Below are 18,333 nucleotides of genomic sequence, written 5' to 3'. Positions count from 1 at the left end.
CCCTATACAGGGTTGCTATGAGTTGGAACCAACTCTACGGCCCACAACCACCACCACCACCAGTGCATAAACTGACAATAAATAGTAAGCATGACCAATTCCAGGGGTAGAAAAGGATGAAGAGAAGTGGTGTGGAGGCTGGGGACTGAGGGAACTTGGGAGGTGGGAAGGTGGGGAGGTGGTCTAGGGGAAGTACACCAGTCAGAGGAACTGCATGTGCAAAGGCCCTGAGATGGAAGGGATCACTGGAGCACCATGACAAGGTGGGAAGGAGATGAGATAGAAGGAGCAGCTGAGGCCTGGATGACCATGGGTTCTAATAGGCCACAGAGAGGAGTGTGGAGTTTATTTGGAATAACTGGAGGGTTCTGGCCAGCAGGTGGCATGAGCTGGCTCAGAGAGTCCTCTGGAGGCCAGATAACACCGCTGGTTTAAAGCTCTGATCCCAGAGCTACCTTCGCAATCTGGCTGGGGTGCCAGGGATAGACTGAGGGATGGAGGCAGAAGCATGAAGAAACAGCATTGATGGCAGCCCAGCTTTTGAGCCACTGTGTCTAGCTTGGCAATGTGCAGCGACCAGTGACTTAGTGACAGGAAAAGACCAGGAGGAGACTGAGTACCAGCCACAGCCTCTCTATGGTCTTTGTTTTACCCTATGGGAAGGATGGCTGGGTGGAAGAAGAGGAGAGTACAGTGGGGATTTCTTACCTGGAAGGAGCTACACTCCAATGGAGTCTCCCTGGACTTTTAGGATCATGGGAATAGGAAGAAGGATTTGTGATGCAAGACAGAAAAAAAGAGTAGGGGGTGAGGCGTCAGAATGGCTCCCCATGGATTAGATTGGGAAACTGAGGCCCAGCAACCAGCCATTTGTCTGGGCAGTGACAACACACTCTGTGTGTTGGGAGGAGTGGTGTGCTGTGGTGTGGGCTCTAAGCCTTCCTTTCTTGCAGATGATGTGGGCTGTGTGGTACCCTCCGAGTGCCTGCGGGCTTGTGGGGCTGAGATCGGCTGTTCCAATATCGCCTACCCCAAGCTGGTCATAGAACTGATGCCCACAGGTGAGGCTGAGTGGCCCAGCACTGCTGGCAGGAGGGGTGGGGAGATGCAGAATCATGGGCCCAACAAGGGGTGGGGGCCCCTGGAGGCTACAGAGGTCACTCTGGGTCTGGGATTGGATATGACACTTGGTCTTGAGTAGGATGGGCTGCTCCTTTGGAGGAAAATAATAATAATAATAATGAAGATGACTTCTTCAGCACCCCTGTGTTCAGGCCCTGCTCCATGGGCTTTGTTGTTTTTAGTTGCCATTAAGTTGATCCCGACTATTCGTAACCTCATGTATGCAGAGTAGAACTTTGCTCCCCATGGTTTTCGAAGTACTTTCAGAAGCACTTTACCAGGCCTTACCTTCCAGACACTACTGGGTGAGTCCAGACAGCCAACCTTTCCAGCACTCAACTGTTTACATCACCCAGGGACGTCAAGGTCTTTACATGAACTCTTCTTAAGAACCCAATCCTCATTTTAGGGATGGGAAAAATGAGACCCAAAGATGCTGGTTTTGACTAAGGTCCACATGGCAAGTAAACTACACAGCTGAAATTTGGACTTGAACAATCGGGCCCAGAGCCTGACCCCAGATCTTGTGTTTCAATATTTCTCAAGAAAGGCTGTCTATACTTCTGTCATGTTTCGTATGGTGACCCCCAAGGTTGGGTCCGATACCCTAGAATGACTGAGTCCAGTTAAGCAACACTTCAGATAAAAAAAGAACGAGAAGAGCCTTTATTACCATTGTTGTTGTTAAGTACCATTGAGTCCAAGTTGGTTTCTACTCATAGCAACTCTGCATATGGGGTTTCCGAGGAGCAACTGGTGGACTTGAACTGCTGATCTTATGGTTCACAGTTCAGTGCTGATCCTATAGCACCACACCAGGAGACCTTACTATCTTTAGAAAGTTGAATGCTGGAGCACCCACAGCAAAGAGACTGGTTTGGTGCTCAATGACTATTTTTTTTTACGAGCAATATTTATACTTGTTTAACAATGTTAATTAGTACAACATGCAGATGGGCTATAATCTTATCATTGTAACACTTACACTGATTCACAAGGTGGTTACTGTGTCCCAATAAACACATCAAAAGGGAGTACATGAGTAACTCTCTCAGTGCCTGTTTGCCTAGATAGTCACTTCTTATCAGAAGCCATACAAACAGGGACCAGGCTTCAAGCCTAGGCAACCATTACCAGTGTAATGTAGAAGAAACAAGGACAAAGATGGGTGGTGGTGGTAGTGTATAAGATGCTTTCAGGCAGTACTTGATTGTATTTACCCTTCGGGCACTGTGGACTAATGTGCTAGACTGCAAAGTCGGTTTGTACTGCAAGGTGGGTGGTTCAAGCTCACCAACTGCTCCTCAGAAACCCTATAGGGGGTGGCTATGGGTCAGAACTGACTCTACAGAGGCATTTAACAACAACAACAACAAAAACAAAGCAGAACTGAAGTTGTCAAGCACTTTGTTTTGCTTGGATCAACCATCAACACTCATGGAAGCAGCAGTCAAGAAATCAAATGACGTATTGCTTTAGGCAAATCTGCTGCACAGGACCTCTTTAAAGTGTTAAAGAGCAAAGATGTCAGTTTGAGGCCCAGGATGCGCTTGACTCAAGACATGGTATTTTCAGTAATCTCATATGCATGTGTAAGTTGGACAGTGTATAATGAAGACTGTAGAAGAATTGATGCCTTTGCGTTACAGTGTTAGAGGAGAATATTAAAAGCACCATGGGCTACCAAAAGAACAAACCAATGTGTGTTGGAAGAAGTACAGTCAGAATGCTCCCTATAAGCCAGGATGGCCAGACTTTGTCCCTCATACTTGGGACATATCATCATGAGGGACCAGTCCCTGGATAAGGACATTGTGCTTGGTAAAGTGGAGGGTCAGCAAAAAAGAGGAAGACCCTCCCCACCCCAAGGAGATGGATTGGCACAGTGGCGGCAGCAATGGGCTCAAGCATAGTAACGATTGTGAGAATGGTTCAAGACCAGGCAGTGTTTCCTTCTGTTGTGCATAATGTCGCTATGAGTTGGTACAGACTCAACAGCACCTAACAACAACAAAGCCGAGTAGTTATGTTCTGAAAACAGCTATACTCATGTTCACAGGCAAAATGGCTACGCTTATGCTCTCACTATGTCCCACCACTTCTATAAACTCCTCAGTGCTGTCTGGAAGCATTAGCTTTCCACTGAGGTAAATAGAGAAATTAACTCAGGCATCGCTATGAGTCAGAACCAACTCCACGGCATATAACCACCACCATACAGAGTAACTAAGACTCAAGTTTAAGTCTGCCTGGTTCTAAAGTTCATGGCTTGCTCTGTGAGGATCAGAGGCTTAAATTGTGCCCCCACCCTGTATCTTCAGAGCTCCTCAGCCTTGAAAATCTCAGGCACTACTGGGTTCTATGGGCAGAATTATGGGCCCAGTCTTGGCATTTTCCATGTTTCTCATGGCAGCAACAAGCCTACTAGGCTGGTGAATTTCCTGTTTTAGGGAGTGTTCAAGTAGGAACAAAGTGGCAGGGTATGTGGATGACCCCACCCTAAGCAAAAAGAGGGAAGGAACCCTCAGACTTCTGCAGTTCCAGGCCTCGTGGAGTTTGCAACCCTGGTTTTTCCCTGGCCTCCGCTTTAGGCCGCTCCCCAAACCCACCCCACCTCTGCCTTTCTTCCTCCCTCCTACAGGGCCTGAGTGCCTGGAGCTGGGACCAGATCTTGATTCTGCCATTTGTTGGTGGAGCTATTTGAAGTGCATCGCTTCCCTGCTTGGGTCTCAGTGTTCTCATTTATAAATTGGAGATAATGATGCCTATCCACCCCTCAGTGTTATTGCTAGGATTAAATTCAACAAGTGCCTGTGCAAGTCTTGGCATCACTGTGGTTTTCTTACTTCTGGGCCTCACCTTTCCCTTATGTTCTGGCAAGGCTTGCCATTTCTCCAACACTGACACCCAGCAGTCACTGAAGCAGTCAATCCCTCTCTAGGCTTTGAGTTCCCCATCTAAGAAATGGGTGGAATCAGCACTGATTCAATCCATCAACCTGAGCAAGAAAAAGAAGGTGGAGAAATATTTTGGGGAAAAGGGGGATATAACTCATTCTCTCTTGGCCCTTATTCCAATCCATCTAAAAAAGTGAACAGAGAGGCCTGTGTGATGCCTGGAGTCACACAGCAAGTCAGATGCCTTGTCCAGGAAATGGTGGGCATCTCCAAAGTTGGATCCATGGGGAAGGAGGTCCATGTCAGGCTTATCCTGGCTGAGGAGTGGGGCAAAGGGGCAGGCAATCCGTAGGGGCAGAGGAATGGCTGAAATTCTGAAAGAGAAATTACTGGAGACAGACTGGGACCCAGTCCAAGATCCTTCATCTTCTTCAGCTGGTCCCTTCCCTCAGCCCCTCTCTAGACCATTACTCCCAGAAGCTTGTACAGCGTCCCTTTCCCACCCACCTCCATAAGACTGATACAGGGGAGAAAAGAGAGCCCATCTTCATGTTGTTGTTGTTAGGTGCCATCGAGTTGGTACCGACCCATAGCGACCTTATGCACAGCAGAACGAAACACTGCCTGATCCTGGGCCAACCTCACAATTGTTGCCATGAGTCCACTGATGCTGCCACTAGGCCAATCCATCTCATTGGGGGTCTTCCTCTTTTTCTTTGACCTTACCAAACATGATATCCTTCTCCAGTGTCTTGTCCCTCCTGACAATATGTCTGAAGTATGAAAGACGAAGTTTGGCTATCTTGACCTCCAAGGAGCACTCTGGCTGCACTTCTTCCAAAACGGATCTATTGGTTCTTTGGCAGCCCATGGCACTTTCAATATTCTCCTCCAACACTATAACTCAAAAGCATCAATTCTTCTACGGTCTTCCTTATTCATGGTCCAGCTTTTGCATCCATATGAGGTTATTGAAAATACCATGGCTTGGGTCAGGCGTACCTTAGTCCTCAAGCTGACATCTTTGCTCTTCAACACTTTCAAAAGGTCTTGTGCAGCAGATTTGTCTGATGCAATACATCGTTTGATTTCTTGACTGCTGCTTCCATGAGTGTTGATTGTTGATCCAAGAAGAATGAAGTCCTTGACAACTTCAATCTTTTTAAATACTGTATAGATACTTTATTAAGTCTTAGACAAGAGAAAGCACAAGACAAAGACAAACATAGGCGAGGGAAATCAGATACCATGATGAGTTTCCAAAGTTCTATCTCCATGTGGTGACTGTTTATAGGGCACAGAGAACAAAAGCATCTCTTTCACAACCATGACTGATGATAGCAGCCATGCATCACATACGAATGTCAGGCTTACAGAAAGCAAGGAGGGGACTATCACAGATAGGAAAGTTGACCATCTCTGAGGCTCTTATCACAAGTAGGTGTGGCATCACAAGTAGCCAACCTTTAAGGAATATGTCCAGGAATGTTCCCATGAGGAAATTGTCTCCAAACTCACTTTTAAATATACTGTGTTTCTGACAGTTGAGTTGTCCAAGGTACATGAGGTATTCAAGAAAAAATTGCCATCTGAACAACATTTAAACCTAAGCACAAAATGGAATTAAACTCTGCTAGGTTGGAATCTTGTCAAGGACTTCATTCTTCTTGGATCAATCATCAACACTCATGGAAGCAGCAGTCAAGAAATCAAACAATGGATTGCATTAGGCAAATCTGTTGCACAAGACCTTTTTGAAAGTGTTGAAGAGCAAAGATGTCAGCTTGAGGACTAAGGTGTGCCTGACCCAAGCCGTGGTATTTTCAATAACCTCATATGCATATGAAAGCTGGACAGTGAATAAGGAAGACTGTAGAAGAATTGATGCTTTTATGTTATGGTGTTGGAGTAGAATATTGGAAGTGCCATGGGCTGCCAAAAGAACCAACAGATCTGTGTTGGAACTTGTGGAGGCTTGGATGGCCAAATGTTGTCTCTCATGCTTCAGACATATTGTCAGGAGGAACCAGTTACTGGAGAAGGATATCATGTTTGGTAGGGTGGAGGGTCAGAGAAAAAGGGGAAGACCCCCAACGAGATGGATTGGCAAAGTGACAGAATCGATGGGCTCGAGCATGGCAACAATTGTGAGGTTGGCCCAGGGTCGAGCAGTGTTTCATTCTGTTGTGCATAAGGTCACTATGAGTCAGTACCGACTCGATGGCCCCTAACAACAACAACAACAACAACAACAACAACAACAACAACAACAACAACAAAGGTTGGAGTCATTCATTCACAGGCAAAAAGCCTTTAGATTTCATGTTCTACAGTAGGAACTTTTGTTTTCAGCCAGTCACTCATTGTTGGACTTTTTTCTCCCTGTCTGGGGATGCATCTCCTCTTCCATAATGTGGTAAATAAGAAAGGGTATTCATTCTGCATGCTGAAGTCCCTCATGCCAGGAGAGACCGAGTCACTGGGGACTAGTGAGGCACGTGCCTGCCCAGGGCTAACTTCTAAGCAGAGTGCCCTGCCCCATAAGGCCTGCTGTGAGTCCTGAGTCCCTGAGCACCTCTCATCCTCTCTCTGAGCTCCTATTTCCTCTTCTGTCAAATGAGGTGGTGGCTGTGAAAGTGCGTTGTCAACTGCAAAGTGCTTTAGAGATGAGAGGGTTGACATTGACATCAACAACGGCTGCTGGTAATTATGATGATTACTCTGCCTGCCAGAAAGCTGCAGGCACAAGCAGCAGTTCCCAAGGCAGTGTGGCCATGACCTTCCTAGTCTCCTGCCTTTTGGTCTCCCTGTTGTTGTGTGCCCTCTGATTGGTTCCGCCTCAACTACTTTGTATAGGGTTTCTGAGGAGTGGCTGATGGGTTTGAACAGTCCACCTGCGGTTAGCAGTTCAGTGCTTATTCTACAGTGTCACACTAGTCTCCCTCCCCTCTCTTCCCTCAGAAGGATCTAGGCAACTCAACCTGAGATGGTGGGGCCTCCCAGGGCTTCAGACAGGATCACAGCAGCCATCCTGGCCCACTGCCCGCAGGTCTTCGGGGACTGATGCTCGCTGTGATGATGGCTGCGCTCATGTCGTCATTGACCTCCATCTTCAATAGCAGCAGCACGCTCTTCACCATGGATATCTGGCGGCGACTACGGCCCAGTGCTGGCGAGCGGGAGCTGCTGCTGGTGGGGCGGTATGGTTGTCAAGTGCTGGGATACTGGGCAGTCAGGGCCTACAAGTAGCAGGCTTTGAGAGATGAGTAGACGTTTACCAGTTGAAGAAAGGAGGATGTCAAGAAAGAGAGGAGAGAAGAAGCCAAAATGGCCTGCTCATCCCATTTCCCAAGTTACTCTCCTGCTCATCTTCCCCTGGGCTGGGATCCAGTCACCTCTATACCATTAATCTAGAGATCTCTTTGTCTTCCCAAACCTGAGCCTTTACCCAGCTGCCCCAAAGAAGGCTCCGGAACTACCACTCTAGCCATGTTGCCTTTTGGGCCTCCATGACTCCATCTCAATGACTCACCTTAGTCATTATAGACTGTGCCCAAGGGCTGCCTCCTCCATGAGTCTTCTCCTGATAGCACCTGAAGAGGAACAAGCCCCACCTCCCTCATAGAGAGCTAGCCCTGGTGTTGGTTAGCCAGCAGTGTGCTGGTGCTCACCCTTGGTTACTCCAGATGCTGTTCAGACATTGCAAAGTAGCTGAGCTCTGCAGTAGAATCCTGTAGGGACATGCTAGTTGGCAGGCATCATGAGCTCATCTTCAGGCTTCTCCAGAACAAGGAGTCTCTTGCTCTACTATGCAAGATGCTTGTGTGTCCATGTCGCCAACAAACAACTCCCAACAAGCAACCCTCCCCAGTGATAGATTGGGACCTTATGGTGACTGCTCTGTATATAGACCCCTCTCTCATTCCTTCTCTGCTCCAGCATCCTGAGAATGGGGCCCTGGGCCCTGGACCCCTGCTCTGCTGTGGCAGTGTCAGACACTGCTTCCTCTGAGGAGCACTGTTCTCTGGGCACAGCTCCATCCAGTGTGTGCCTTGGCTTCCAACTCTTAGTAGTTCTTTCCCAAGTGGTCCTTCACTGCCTTCTGGAAGCAGGCTTCTTCTCTGCTCTTTCTCAAGCCCAAGTTCCTGAATAGACCCCCACCATGGCGGTTCATCTACTCAGCCGTCATGCCTTAACCTTTCTTCCTACCTCTTCTGCCAAGCCAAGGTCCCCCAGGCTCTGCTAGCCTGGTCCTCAGACTCCATGAGCAGGACACAGGCTGTGTGGTCCTACTTTGGGTTTCTCTCTCTGCCAGTCCAGTAGATAAGAAAGGGCCAGTGGCTGGTGTTGGGGAGGGCTCAGCCTCTACTGCTTCTCCTTCCTAAAGCACTGGGGTACCTGCTCAGCCTCCTCCTGCCTAAAGAACTACCATTCAAACCTTGAATCCTAAGCTAGTGTGACCTGCTCTCTGGTGGGATACTAGCATGACCAGAGCCTGGCTCCATAGAGAGATGGGCATTGGAGACGGACAGCAGGTCAGATCCTAGAAGCCCAGGAGGAGGCCGTCAAGACCCTGGTGATCTTGACGGTCTTGTCAGGTCAAGACCAGAGGAGCATTGAAGTCTGGGAGGTAAGGATAACCTCACCTCTGGGGCTCTTCACACTCAGGCCTTTTGTACCATCATCCCCTCCCCTGCCATCTCACCCTGTCTTGTTATTCAGACAGCACACAATGCCCAGTGCCTCTCCAGAACCCAGTGCTGAGTCACGAGACATGGACCCAGAGATAACCAAGAGCTCCCCACCCTTGACAGGATCCCCTATGAACTTGGCTACAGCCCAGGAGGACAAGGGAGGGGTTACTGATTCTGGTGCAGTGTGTGTGCTTAGTGAAGAAGTTGGGGAAGCATCCAGGCAGAGGGGACAACCAGACAGAGATTAAGTCTTGAGATGGTCTGGTTGTTCTGGTGGCTACAGGGTGACTCATAAGCAAGGAGGCAAGAGGCAGGGCTGGGCTGAGATGGGCAGCAGGTGGTGGCCCAACCATGCAGGGCCTTGGGACTGGGCTGGTTCTGGGACCTCTGTGGCAGCCTGACTGGGGCTGAGTTGGGAAAGGAGATCTTAGATGGTAGTAAGATGGCAGTGAAGTCCTGGTGTGATGCTGTGGGTTAATATGCAGGACTGCAAAGCTGTTTGAACTGCAAGGTCGGCAGTTCAAGCTCACCAGCGGCTCCTCAGAAACCCTAGACAAGGTCGCTATGGGTCAGAATCGACTCGATGACACTTAACAACAACAAAGATGGGAGTGCCACAGCTAGTCATGGAGGGACCCCCTGGTTCTGGCAGGGAGATGCTGAGTTTGCCTTTGGACAGTGGATGCATATGGAGGGTGGGCAGGATTGGTCATAATGGAGGCCTGCTCAGGCCTTAGAAGAGGGCAGCACCCATCTGCCTGCTCACCAGGCTAAGGGTTAATTAACCTTAATCAAGTGATACCTCCTTCCTCCACCTTAGGGCTTGACAGGGAAGAAAGTCGGGTGGATGGGGAGGAGGACCCACCCCAGAGGATACACAGCATCTACTGTCCCCAGCATTGTGAGTGTGGCTCCAAGGGTCTCGTTCCCAGAAGGATACCCATTGATTCAGGAGATAGGGGAGCAGATGGGACTAAGGGCCTATCCCTTTAGCTGGTCCCATAGCTCTCCAAGGCTCTGGGGATCCCTCCTCTGGAAAACCATCATGAATTGGAGGGCTTCCTCTGACCCCATCCTGAATACAGGGTGACAGACTGTCTTGCCTCAACTCTGAGTGCTAGTAGGACCTCGGCTGCTCCTCACCATCTGGGCCCTGGCAGTTTTTGTTGCAGGAATGGATGTGTGGAACCTACTGTGAAGGATTCTGTTCAGCAGGGGGCAGGCAGGACCTGAAAGGAAGGGAGGGGGCTTGACTGTGCAATGGGGAGCCCAGGCCCTGGATCAAGCTATGAGCTGATCTCAAAGGGCTGCAGTGCTGGAGGAGAGGTGTGCTAGGAGAACTGTGAGAGGCCAGTGGAGGTGAGTGGGTACCTTGAAGGAGACGATTAAGGGAGACCTCAGGGAGGGTAGGTTGGCCAGGTGGGGCGAAGTGGCAGGGGACAGAGTGAAGAACATGGAAGAAGGTTCCAAGCAATCCATAGCCTTAGTCTCATGCCCACTCCCACCTTGCCTAGGCTGGTCATCGTGGTGCTCATTGGTGTGAGTGTAGCCTGGATCCCCATCCTGCAGGGCTCGAATAGTGGGCAGCTTTTCATCTACATGCAATCAGTGACCAGCTCCCTGGCTCCACCAGTGACCGCAGTCTTTGTCTTGGGAATCTTCTGGCAGCGTGCCAATGAGCAGGTGGTGGATATGGGATGGCAGGATGGGTTGTGGGTTGCCTGTCTAGTCAGTGATGAGACCTTCTACCTAGCCTCTTCCATGTCCTTCACTTATTCATGTCTCCCCTACTGGTGCATGGGAAGGACCCTAGTCTTCCTCACCTGAACCACCTGCCCTGCCTCCCTCTCCCAGGGGGCCTTCTGGGGCCTGATGATAGGACTGGCTATGGGTGCTGGGCGGCTGGTCCTGGAGTTCCTGTACCCAGCCCCACCCTGCGGTGCCCCGAACACACAGCCGGCCCTCCTCGGCAGCATCCACTACTTGCACTTCGCCATCGTTCTCTTTGTGCTTAGCAGTGCTGTGGTGGTGGCTGGGAGCCTACTGACTCCAGCCCCTCAGGAAGCACAGGTGAGTTTGCCTACCCTGGCCTTTGAGTTTTTCATGGGTCATGTCTGCACTGGATCCTGACCCTTCATCCTAAATGCTCAATTTCTGTCTCTGGTCCCATTCGGACTTTTCTAGCCCTTGACTCCTAACTCTGTCTGGTGTTGATCCCTGTCCCTTTCTGAACTCAGCTGCCATCTTTCTGTCACTGATCCCTGACCTTGTTTGGATTCTTCTTTTCCTCTTGCAGATTGAGAACCTTACCTGGTGGACACTATCTCAGGCTAAAGCAGGTCAGTGCCCTACCCTAGATGCATCTTCCCCTTCCACCTCAGTGCTGGGGGTGCCAGGTCTGGACCTGTCCTCCTCTTTCATCCCTTCCTCCTCTCTGACCCCTCCAGGTGATGGCCAAATGCCCCAGAAGTATGCTTTTTGGGCCTGTGTCTGTAACTTCAGTGCTGTTCTCCTCATGTGTGTCAATATCTTCTTCTATGCTTACTTTGCCTGACCTAGCCACTGGAGTAGGCAGGTGGGAGCCTGACCTCCAAGGTTTGGGGCCCCATGGTGTGCAGGACCACCTCCTTCTCTTATGATGACTGAGCCCCCTCAATATCACACAGCAGACCAGTGCCTGGGGCCTGCCAAGCCAGTCAAGCAGGAGCCCTGAAAAATTGGGGACATGGGGCAAAATAATTGATCTTTCAAAAATAGCACTACAGTAGACATAATTGGAAATAAAATGACATTTCTGATGGGTATCTTGTTCTACTGTTTTTACTTTGGTACCTGGACCCCAGGCAGGAGCAGCAGCCCCACTCAGAGCTCAGAGTTTTAAGGGTCTTGAGCCAGCCCTGGGACAACAGCTGGGACAAACTGAGGGAGACAGTGCCTACTTACAATACAGGGCCCCACTCATGCAACTGCAGCAACTGTGTCCTCCCACTCGCCAGCTCCCTGCTGCCAAAGGATCCTTCTCACCTTCCCTAGCTCCCTCCTTCGCTCAAAAACCCTCTGTGGCTCTTCATCATGTTCCCATCAGCCTGGTATTGGAAGCCTGTATAAACCTACCTCGTTGTCCTTGCTCCAGGTGGTACTCAGGCTGGGAGCAGGTTCTGTTCCCCATTTTCTCATGCCATTGGGATCTCTACCTTTATGCTAGTTCTGCCCATATCTAGAATCCTTGCACCTCTCTGTGGAACCCCTGCAATCCAGCTGTATTTTCTACCCAGCTTCCCTAAGCTCCTCCAATGAACCAGAACTCCTGTAGTCCAGGTCCCCTGGGTGGTTGGGCAGTCGGAGGTACATGTCCCTCAGGAGTCCCTCTAACTTGCTATGGGCAGATGGTGTGGAGCTGAGGGAAGAACTTCAGCGTTGCAGCTTCAAACACATGGGAGGGCAGCAAGCCCTGCCCAGAGCACAGAGTGTTTCCACAGGAGGGTCTGGGCATCTGGGGACCCTGGACCAGGCAGGAGATAGTGGGCCCTGAGGCTGGAGAGGAGGCCAGATAGGAATGGTGCTGGTAAGGTTTTGTTCTGAGGTGTGTTCCTCAGAACAGTGCCCAAAGCACACACACAAGCAAGTGTCCTGAGTTCAGGTCAGTTTGAGAAATGGTGCTGGGTGAGGGCAGACGGGGGCTACCTTGGCATCTTAAGCAGGAGAGCAATGGGCACATTCTAGAAGGCTCACGCTGAGAGTGGTGTGGGGGTGGGGCAAGGGTGAAGCTCAAAATGGTCTATGTGTCCTCGGCCTTAGTGATGTGGCCTCTAGCAACTCTCAAGTGTCCATGGTAGGGGTGGGGTGAAGGTGTTCAGGTGTAGCCTAGAGCTGAGGGGCTGCCAGAAGCCCATCACTACCTGGGGGCTGACCAATCAGTGGAGGTATATAGCTCTGCAGCTGCCTTGTTTGGGCTCAACCCACTCAACTCGGGTCATTCTGAAGGAGGGACAACTGGGGCGAATGGGAGGGAGCCAGGTAAGAGATCCTGGGAACCTCCTGTCAATAAGGTAGTGTTGGGGGGCTAGGGATTATGGTGAAGTAGCTGGAAATCAGGAGCTCCACATCTAGTCCACTCCCCGCTGAACCCTGTGTGATTCAGACAGGTGGCAGGGCTCATGGGGCCCTCAGAACCTCTATCTCTCCTGTGAAGTGGGCCTGTTGAGCAGATGTTCTGGCTCTGTGCTGGGCACCCACCTGTCCCAAGTGTACAGGCTGCACAGAGCTCTCTGGGAAGAAGCTGGCGCCGCCACTAGTGGGGGCCCAGTGATCCAGGACTTCGATATTGTCACAGTGGCAGAAGCTGATCAGTGAGGGATCCTGGGCCGTGAAGTCAAACTGGGCTTGGACGTAGCATGTCCAGGAAAACTATGAGGAGACTAGGGGTGAGTCAGTGGACCCCATACTGAGGTCCAACCTACCTTCCCTTTCAGAGCCTACAGCCAAGCAATTCCCTCTTGGAATCTCCACATAGAGAAATGAGCTGGGGAGGGGCTTAAGGGGAATTGAGATGAACCCTAGGCCTAGCTGCTCTATGGGTCTCCTTTGGCCACCCCCACCCAGAACATCTGCCCATAGGCACTGCTTCTATGAGAACACTCTATTCCTGGAAGGCTGGCTGTGACCCTGGGGCTGGTGGTCAGGTGCTCGGGATCGGCACCGTAGGTAAGTCTTTGTGGGACTCAGTTCCCTCACCTTTCATGGTAGCTGGACTGGAACTCTCTGAATTCCAGGCGCAGCTCTGTCCAGGTACAGTGACTCCAGCTCCCACTGCCCTGCCAGGATCTCCACCGGGCACCAGACAGGCAATAGGATTGGCAAAGGGCATAATTAGAGGTTCTCTGCCGAGGAAGGAGGATGTGTCTTGGTCCTAGGGCCCAGTCCAGAGCAAGGCAGTGGGTGTGGGCAATCCTCAGCTTTATCACAGCCCTCTCACACTCTCGAGCTGGGAAGAGTGGGTTTATGTCATGGAGAATTGGGCAGGTCTGGGAGACAGAGACCCCTGGGAGTTCCTACAGGGAGATTCATGAGATCCAACAGTAAGACTCTCCACAGTGATTTTACTTCTCGGACGAGGCCAACATGCCAGTGGGGCAGAAGATGCACTAATGGATGGAGTCTCTGATGGTTTGCTGTTTGACAGTCTTGGCACATTTGACAGAGGGGAAACAGGTGGTAAAGAGACAAAGTGTGGAAGCAAGGGAGGGGGTAGACAGGCAGCTTCTCTGTGGAAGTCAGCCCTTCCTCAAGGCCTAGGCCATGACATGCTCTCTAGGCCCTTCCTGGTCTTGACCTCCAGCCTCAGGTCTTTCTGACACCCCCCAAGACAAACAGCCTTTTGCAGCTAATTACCCTGCTGGCTGGTGTCATCTCCCTAATGAGAGCAGGAGGTGGTCCTTGGGCCATGATGACAGGGCCAGCTGGCAAATTGCTGTTATTATGAGGATGGATGGGGTAGATATGCCTGGCCAGGTCCCCACCCACAAGTGATCACACCCCACCCAGCTCCAGATGCTTAAGACGCTAGGACTAAGTCTATTCGCATGCCATGCCACATTCTGATCCTTAGTTTCCTCATCTGTACAATGGGCACAGTGAGGTTTTCAAAATACAGAGCCCAGCTCAGTGCAAAATATCAATAAGCTCAGAAGGTGTCAGTTCTTACTTCATTCAATACACACTTATTGAGTACCTACTGTGTGCCATACACTATAGAGGGAGCTGAGAACAAGCCAGACACAATTTGCCCAGTGGAACTTCAATTTTTTTCCCCCTGTGAGCTCTGGAAGCTCAGACTTCACCCCCTCCAGCAGCCCTGGCTGCAGAGGAAGAATAGCCTGAGCCTGTGTCCTGCCCTTCTGCATTGAGACAGGCACTGAATGCCTGCTTGCCTTACTGCCTGCCCACTTACCTCAAGCTGGGGCTCTTCATCCTGCATGAAGATCTGCTGCTTCTTGGTGATGGTGATGGGGCATTAAAAGTCAATCAACTCATAGAGGGACTTGAACTTCTTCCAAAGGAAGCACTTCTTCAACGTCTCTGACCTTGAGATGCTGCACCTGGTCCCCAATAGCTGAGGGTGAAGACTAGGCTACTTCAGATGGGCCCATACAGTTCTGATCTCCAGGTCCTCACACGGCACCATTACCTGGAAGCAGATCTCTTTCAGTGAGATGTGGAGTTGGGCTATAGTGCAGAAGAGGGACCATGGGGGGGGGGGAAGGTGGGCCTGAAACACCAATGATGTGCACCCCTGGCTTAGGAGAATGAGCTCGTCACTTTCATGTTGTGTAACGTCACCTCTTTGGACCTCAATTTGGAAAATGTTGACTATGGTTTATTCACAAAACTATGGCTTATTCTCTGCTCTGAGAGAGTGAGCATCAGACAGTGTCTTCACTCAGCATCTCTTGGATGTCCCCCTCCACCCTGGCATTCCCCTCTTCCCCCTATTCCTTTACATCACCACAATTCCTTTGGAGAGTGGGTCTTAAGAGCTTTCTGCTGGTGACAGTGAAAGGAGTTCAACCATTCAGATACTTCCTGCTAAGAACCTATGGTGCCATTGCCCTCAGGTTAAAATCTTGGCCTCAGACTCAAGATTTGGCCCTTATGACATGGTCCAGTGTCACATCCTTCATCGACACTGATTTGCTCAATGGGCCCCTTTCCTTGCCACTTCACAGTGTTTGCCCAGGCCATGGTCCCTGCTCAGAATAATCCTCCTGTTCCCTGTGTTTGCCAGGACTTTCTACACCAGGAAAGACCCTTCAGGACTAAACTACAGGTGGTGCCATGTGGGTGGGAACATAGTCATCATGGCTTCTTTTTCTTCCTCCATAGCCCAGGAGGAGCCAACTGAATCCTTTGTCCCATGAGGAAGCTCAGATTTTGAAAGTATCATTCTCACTTCCTCCTGATTGGTTAGTGTGACAATAGCACTACCACTCATTCTCATTACTATACTAGTTCTGCCTCAGATCACATCACTCTAAGTCCATCATACTCCATCTTGCTGCTTGCTGAGCTGGCCTCCCTCTCTTTGTGGTCAAACCTTAACCACCTTTTGGTCAGATCGGCCTAGACACACAGTCCAGATCAACTTCTCCAGTTTCAGTGACCTCCATGTTGGAGTTGGGGGCTGGCAAGAGGTGCCTAGGCCTCTGGGGGCTGCAATGCTGGTCATTGGCCCACCATGGATCAACCTGGCTGGGCTGGGGCCATGGGGAGCCTTGGCCCACAGAATGACTTCAGTGTCCAATCAGGATAGCATTAGATAAGAACACCTGCTTTTCACATGCCAAGGAGGGTGTACCACCAGACTGAGAAGGCTTGATGACTATCAGGGTAGAGATTGCCATTTTGTTCACATTTGGGCCTAATGAGAACCTATCCTGTCATAAAACTTAATGATAAACATGTGTTAATTTTGGTTCTTTCTTCTTTTGGGATGTGTGCGTTTATTGCAATAAATTGTCCTCTCAGCACTGTTTTCGCCGTGTCCCAGATTCTGGTATGTTGTATTTTCGTTCTCATTTGTTTCTAGGAACTTTGTGAATTCACATTTAATTTCGTCTACTACCCAGTCACTTTTCAGCAGGGTGTTATTCAGTTTCCATGTATTTGACTTGATTTCCTTGGTCTTCCTATTGTTGATTTCTAATTTGATAGCATTGTGGTCTGAGAAGATGCTTTGTAGTCTTTTGATATTTGTAAATTTATGTAGATTTGTTTTGTGGCCTGAAACATGGTCTATTCTGGAGAATGTTCCATGTGCACTTGAAAAGAATGTGTATTGTGCAGTTGTTGGGATGAATGTTCTATACATACCTATGAGGTCCAGTTGGCTGATTGTGTTGTTTAGTTCTTCTGTGTCTTTGTCAAGTTTCTTTCTGGTTGTTCTATCTATTTTTTAAAGTGGTGTATTAAAACCACCCACTATTATTGTAGATTCATCTATTTCTTTCTTCAAATCTATTAGAGTTTGTTTTATATATTTTGGAGCTCTTTCATTGGGAGCATAGGTATTTATTATGGTTATTTCATCTTGTTCAGTTGTCCCTTTAATCGTGACATAATGTCCATCTTTATCTATTATGCTGTTTTTTTTCCTTAAAGTTTATTTTATCCGAGATTAGTACTGCCACTCCTGTTCTCTTTTTATTGCAATTAGCTTGGTATATTTTTTTCCATGCTTTGACTCTTAATCTGTTTTTGTCTCTGTGTGTGAGATGTGTCTCTTGCAGACAACATATTGAAGAATCTTGTTTTCTTATCCATTCTGCCACCCTCCATCTCTTAACAGGTGCATTTAATCTGTTTATGTTCAGTGTAATTATCGATAGGTATTGATTTATTCCTGCCATTATGTTTGTTTTTTTGTGGTGATACTGCTTTCTTTGTTCTGTGTGTCTTCCTTTGTTGAGTTCATGCTTTTTGTGTTCTTTGTTGTGAGTTTCCTCCTAGTTTTAATGTTTCCACGTTCTTCTTGGATTTTCATTCTCTTGGTATGTTGTGAAGTGTTAATTTTCTTTTTCTCTCCATCTAGTGCAGTCTATTTTATCCTGTAATCCACCTGACCTTCTCACCATCTGGATCTCTGTTCCTATGTGTTTACCTTCTTTTACATTGTACTGGTTTTGCTCATAGACTGACCTCCCAGATTCTCTGAGTTTGTTCTTATATTTTTGTTCTGTTCTCGACTCTTTCTTCTGTCAACTTAATTCTGGGAGGTGCTGCCACGTATGTCAATCTCTGGTTGTTGTCTGTTCTTGTTGGTTCTCAGTCCACAGAACTCCCTTTAGGACGTTTTGTAGTGCAGGGTTGGCTTTGGCAAAATCCTTTAGCTTCTGTTTATCCTGGAATGTTTTGATTACACCATCATATTTGATTGATAGCTTTGCTGGATAAAGGTTTCTTGGTTGGCAATTTTTTTTCTCTCTCCATTGCCTTCTTGCTTGCATGGCTTCTGTTGAGAGATCTGGGCTTAATCTGACTTGCTTGACTTTGTATGTGACACTTCTGTTTTCCCTGGCTGCTTTCAGAAGTGTCTCCTTATCTTTGATTTTGGAAAGCTTGATTATGATATGTCTTGGTGATTATCCTTCCTGAGGTTCGTTGAGCTTCTTGAATGTTTGTCTTTTCACTTTTTAGAATGTTATAGAAATTTTCTTCCAGCAGTTCTTCAGCTATTTCCTCTGTGGACTTGTGTGATTCTTCTTGTTCTGGAATGCCAATAATTCTTAGGTTATTCCTCTTCACGTTGTCCAACATGAATCTTAGACCTTCTTCAGATTTTTTAAAATCCTTTTTTGTGTTTGTTCTTCTATCTTAGTGGTATTGAGAGATTTGTCTTCCAGTTCACTGGTTCTGCCTTCCATCTCGTCTATTCTACTCCTTTGTCCTTTCAGAGTATTGTCTATTTCTGATATTCTGTTGTTGATTGTTTGGACCTCTTTCTATAGGTTTTGAATTGTTTCCAATGCTGTATCTATCTTATTTGATTGTTCCTGTAGTGCTTTCCTGACTTCTTCCTTATTTTTCTCAACTCCATTGTAAAGTGTTTTGAAACATTTTATAAT

General features: G+C 48.7%; 1 protein-coding gene and 1 pseudogene across 3 annotated transcripts in view; one reads left to right on the top strand and one right to left on the bottom strand.

Moving 5' to 3' along the window:
• SLC5A10 (solute carrier family 5 (sodium/sugar cotransporter), member 10) overlaps window positions 1–11,267 on the top strand; it is a 72,893-nt gene extending 61,626 nt beyond the window's left edge. For 2 of the 3 annotated variants that reach the window (XM_006875521.1, XM_006875522.1), the window contains 6 exons: window positions 954–1,061; window positions 7,069–7,219; window positions 10,228–10,396; window positions 10,568–10,783; window positions 11,010–11,052; window positions 11,161–11,267. In XM_006875521.1, coding sequence (XP_006875583.1) covers window positions 954–1,061; window positions 7,069–7,219; window positions 10,228–10,396; window positions 10,568–10,783; window positions 11,010–11,052; window positions 11,161–11,267 — 794 coding nt within the window. The remainder of the gene's footprint in view (window positions 1–953; window positions 1,062–7,068; window positions 7,220–10,227; window positions 10,397–10,567; window positions 10,784–11,009; window positions 11,053–11,160) is intronic. The other variant, XM_006875523.1, reaches the window with a different exon arrangement.
• A 1,487-nt stretch (window positions 11,268–12,754) lies between these two features.
• LOC102827243 overlaps window positions 12,755–18,333 on the bottom strand; it is a 73,671-nt pseudogene continuing 68,092 nt past the window's right edge.

Source organism: Chrysochloris asiatica, unplaced genomic scaffold (assembly GCF_000296735.1).
Source record: "Chrysochloris asiatica unplaced genomic scaffold, ChrAsi1.0 scaffold00331, whole genome shotgun sequence".
Lineage (NCBI taxonomy): Eukaryota > Metazoa > Chordata > Mammalia > Afrosoricida > Chrysochloridae > Chrysochloris > Chrysochloris asiatica.
The sequence above is the reverse complement of the archived record's forward strand: the minus strand, read 5'-3'. Positions and strand labels throughout refer to the sequence as shown.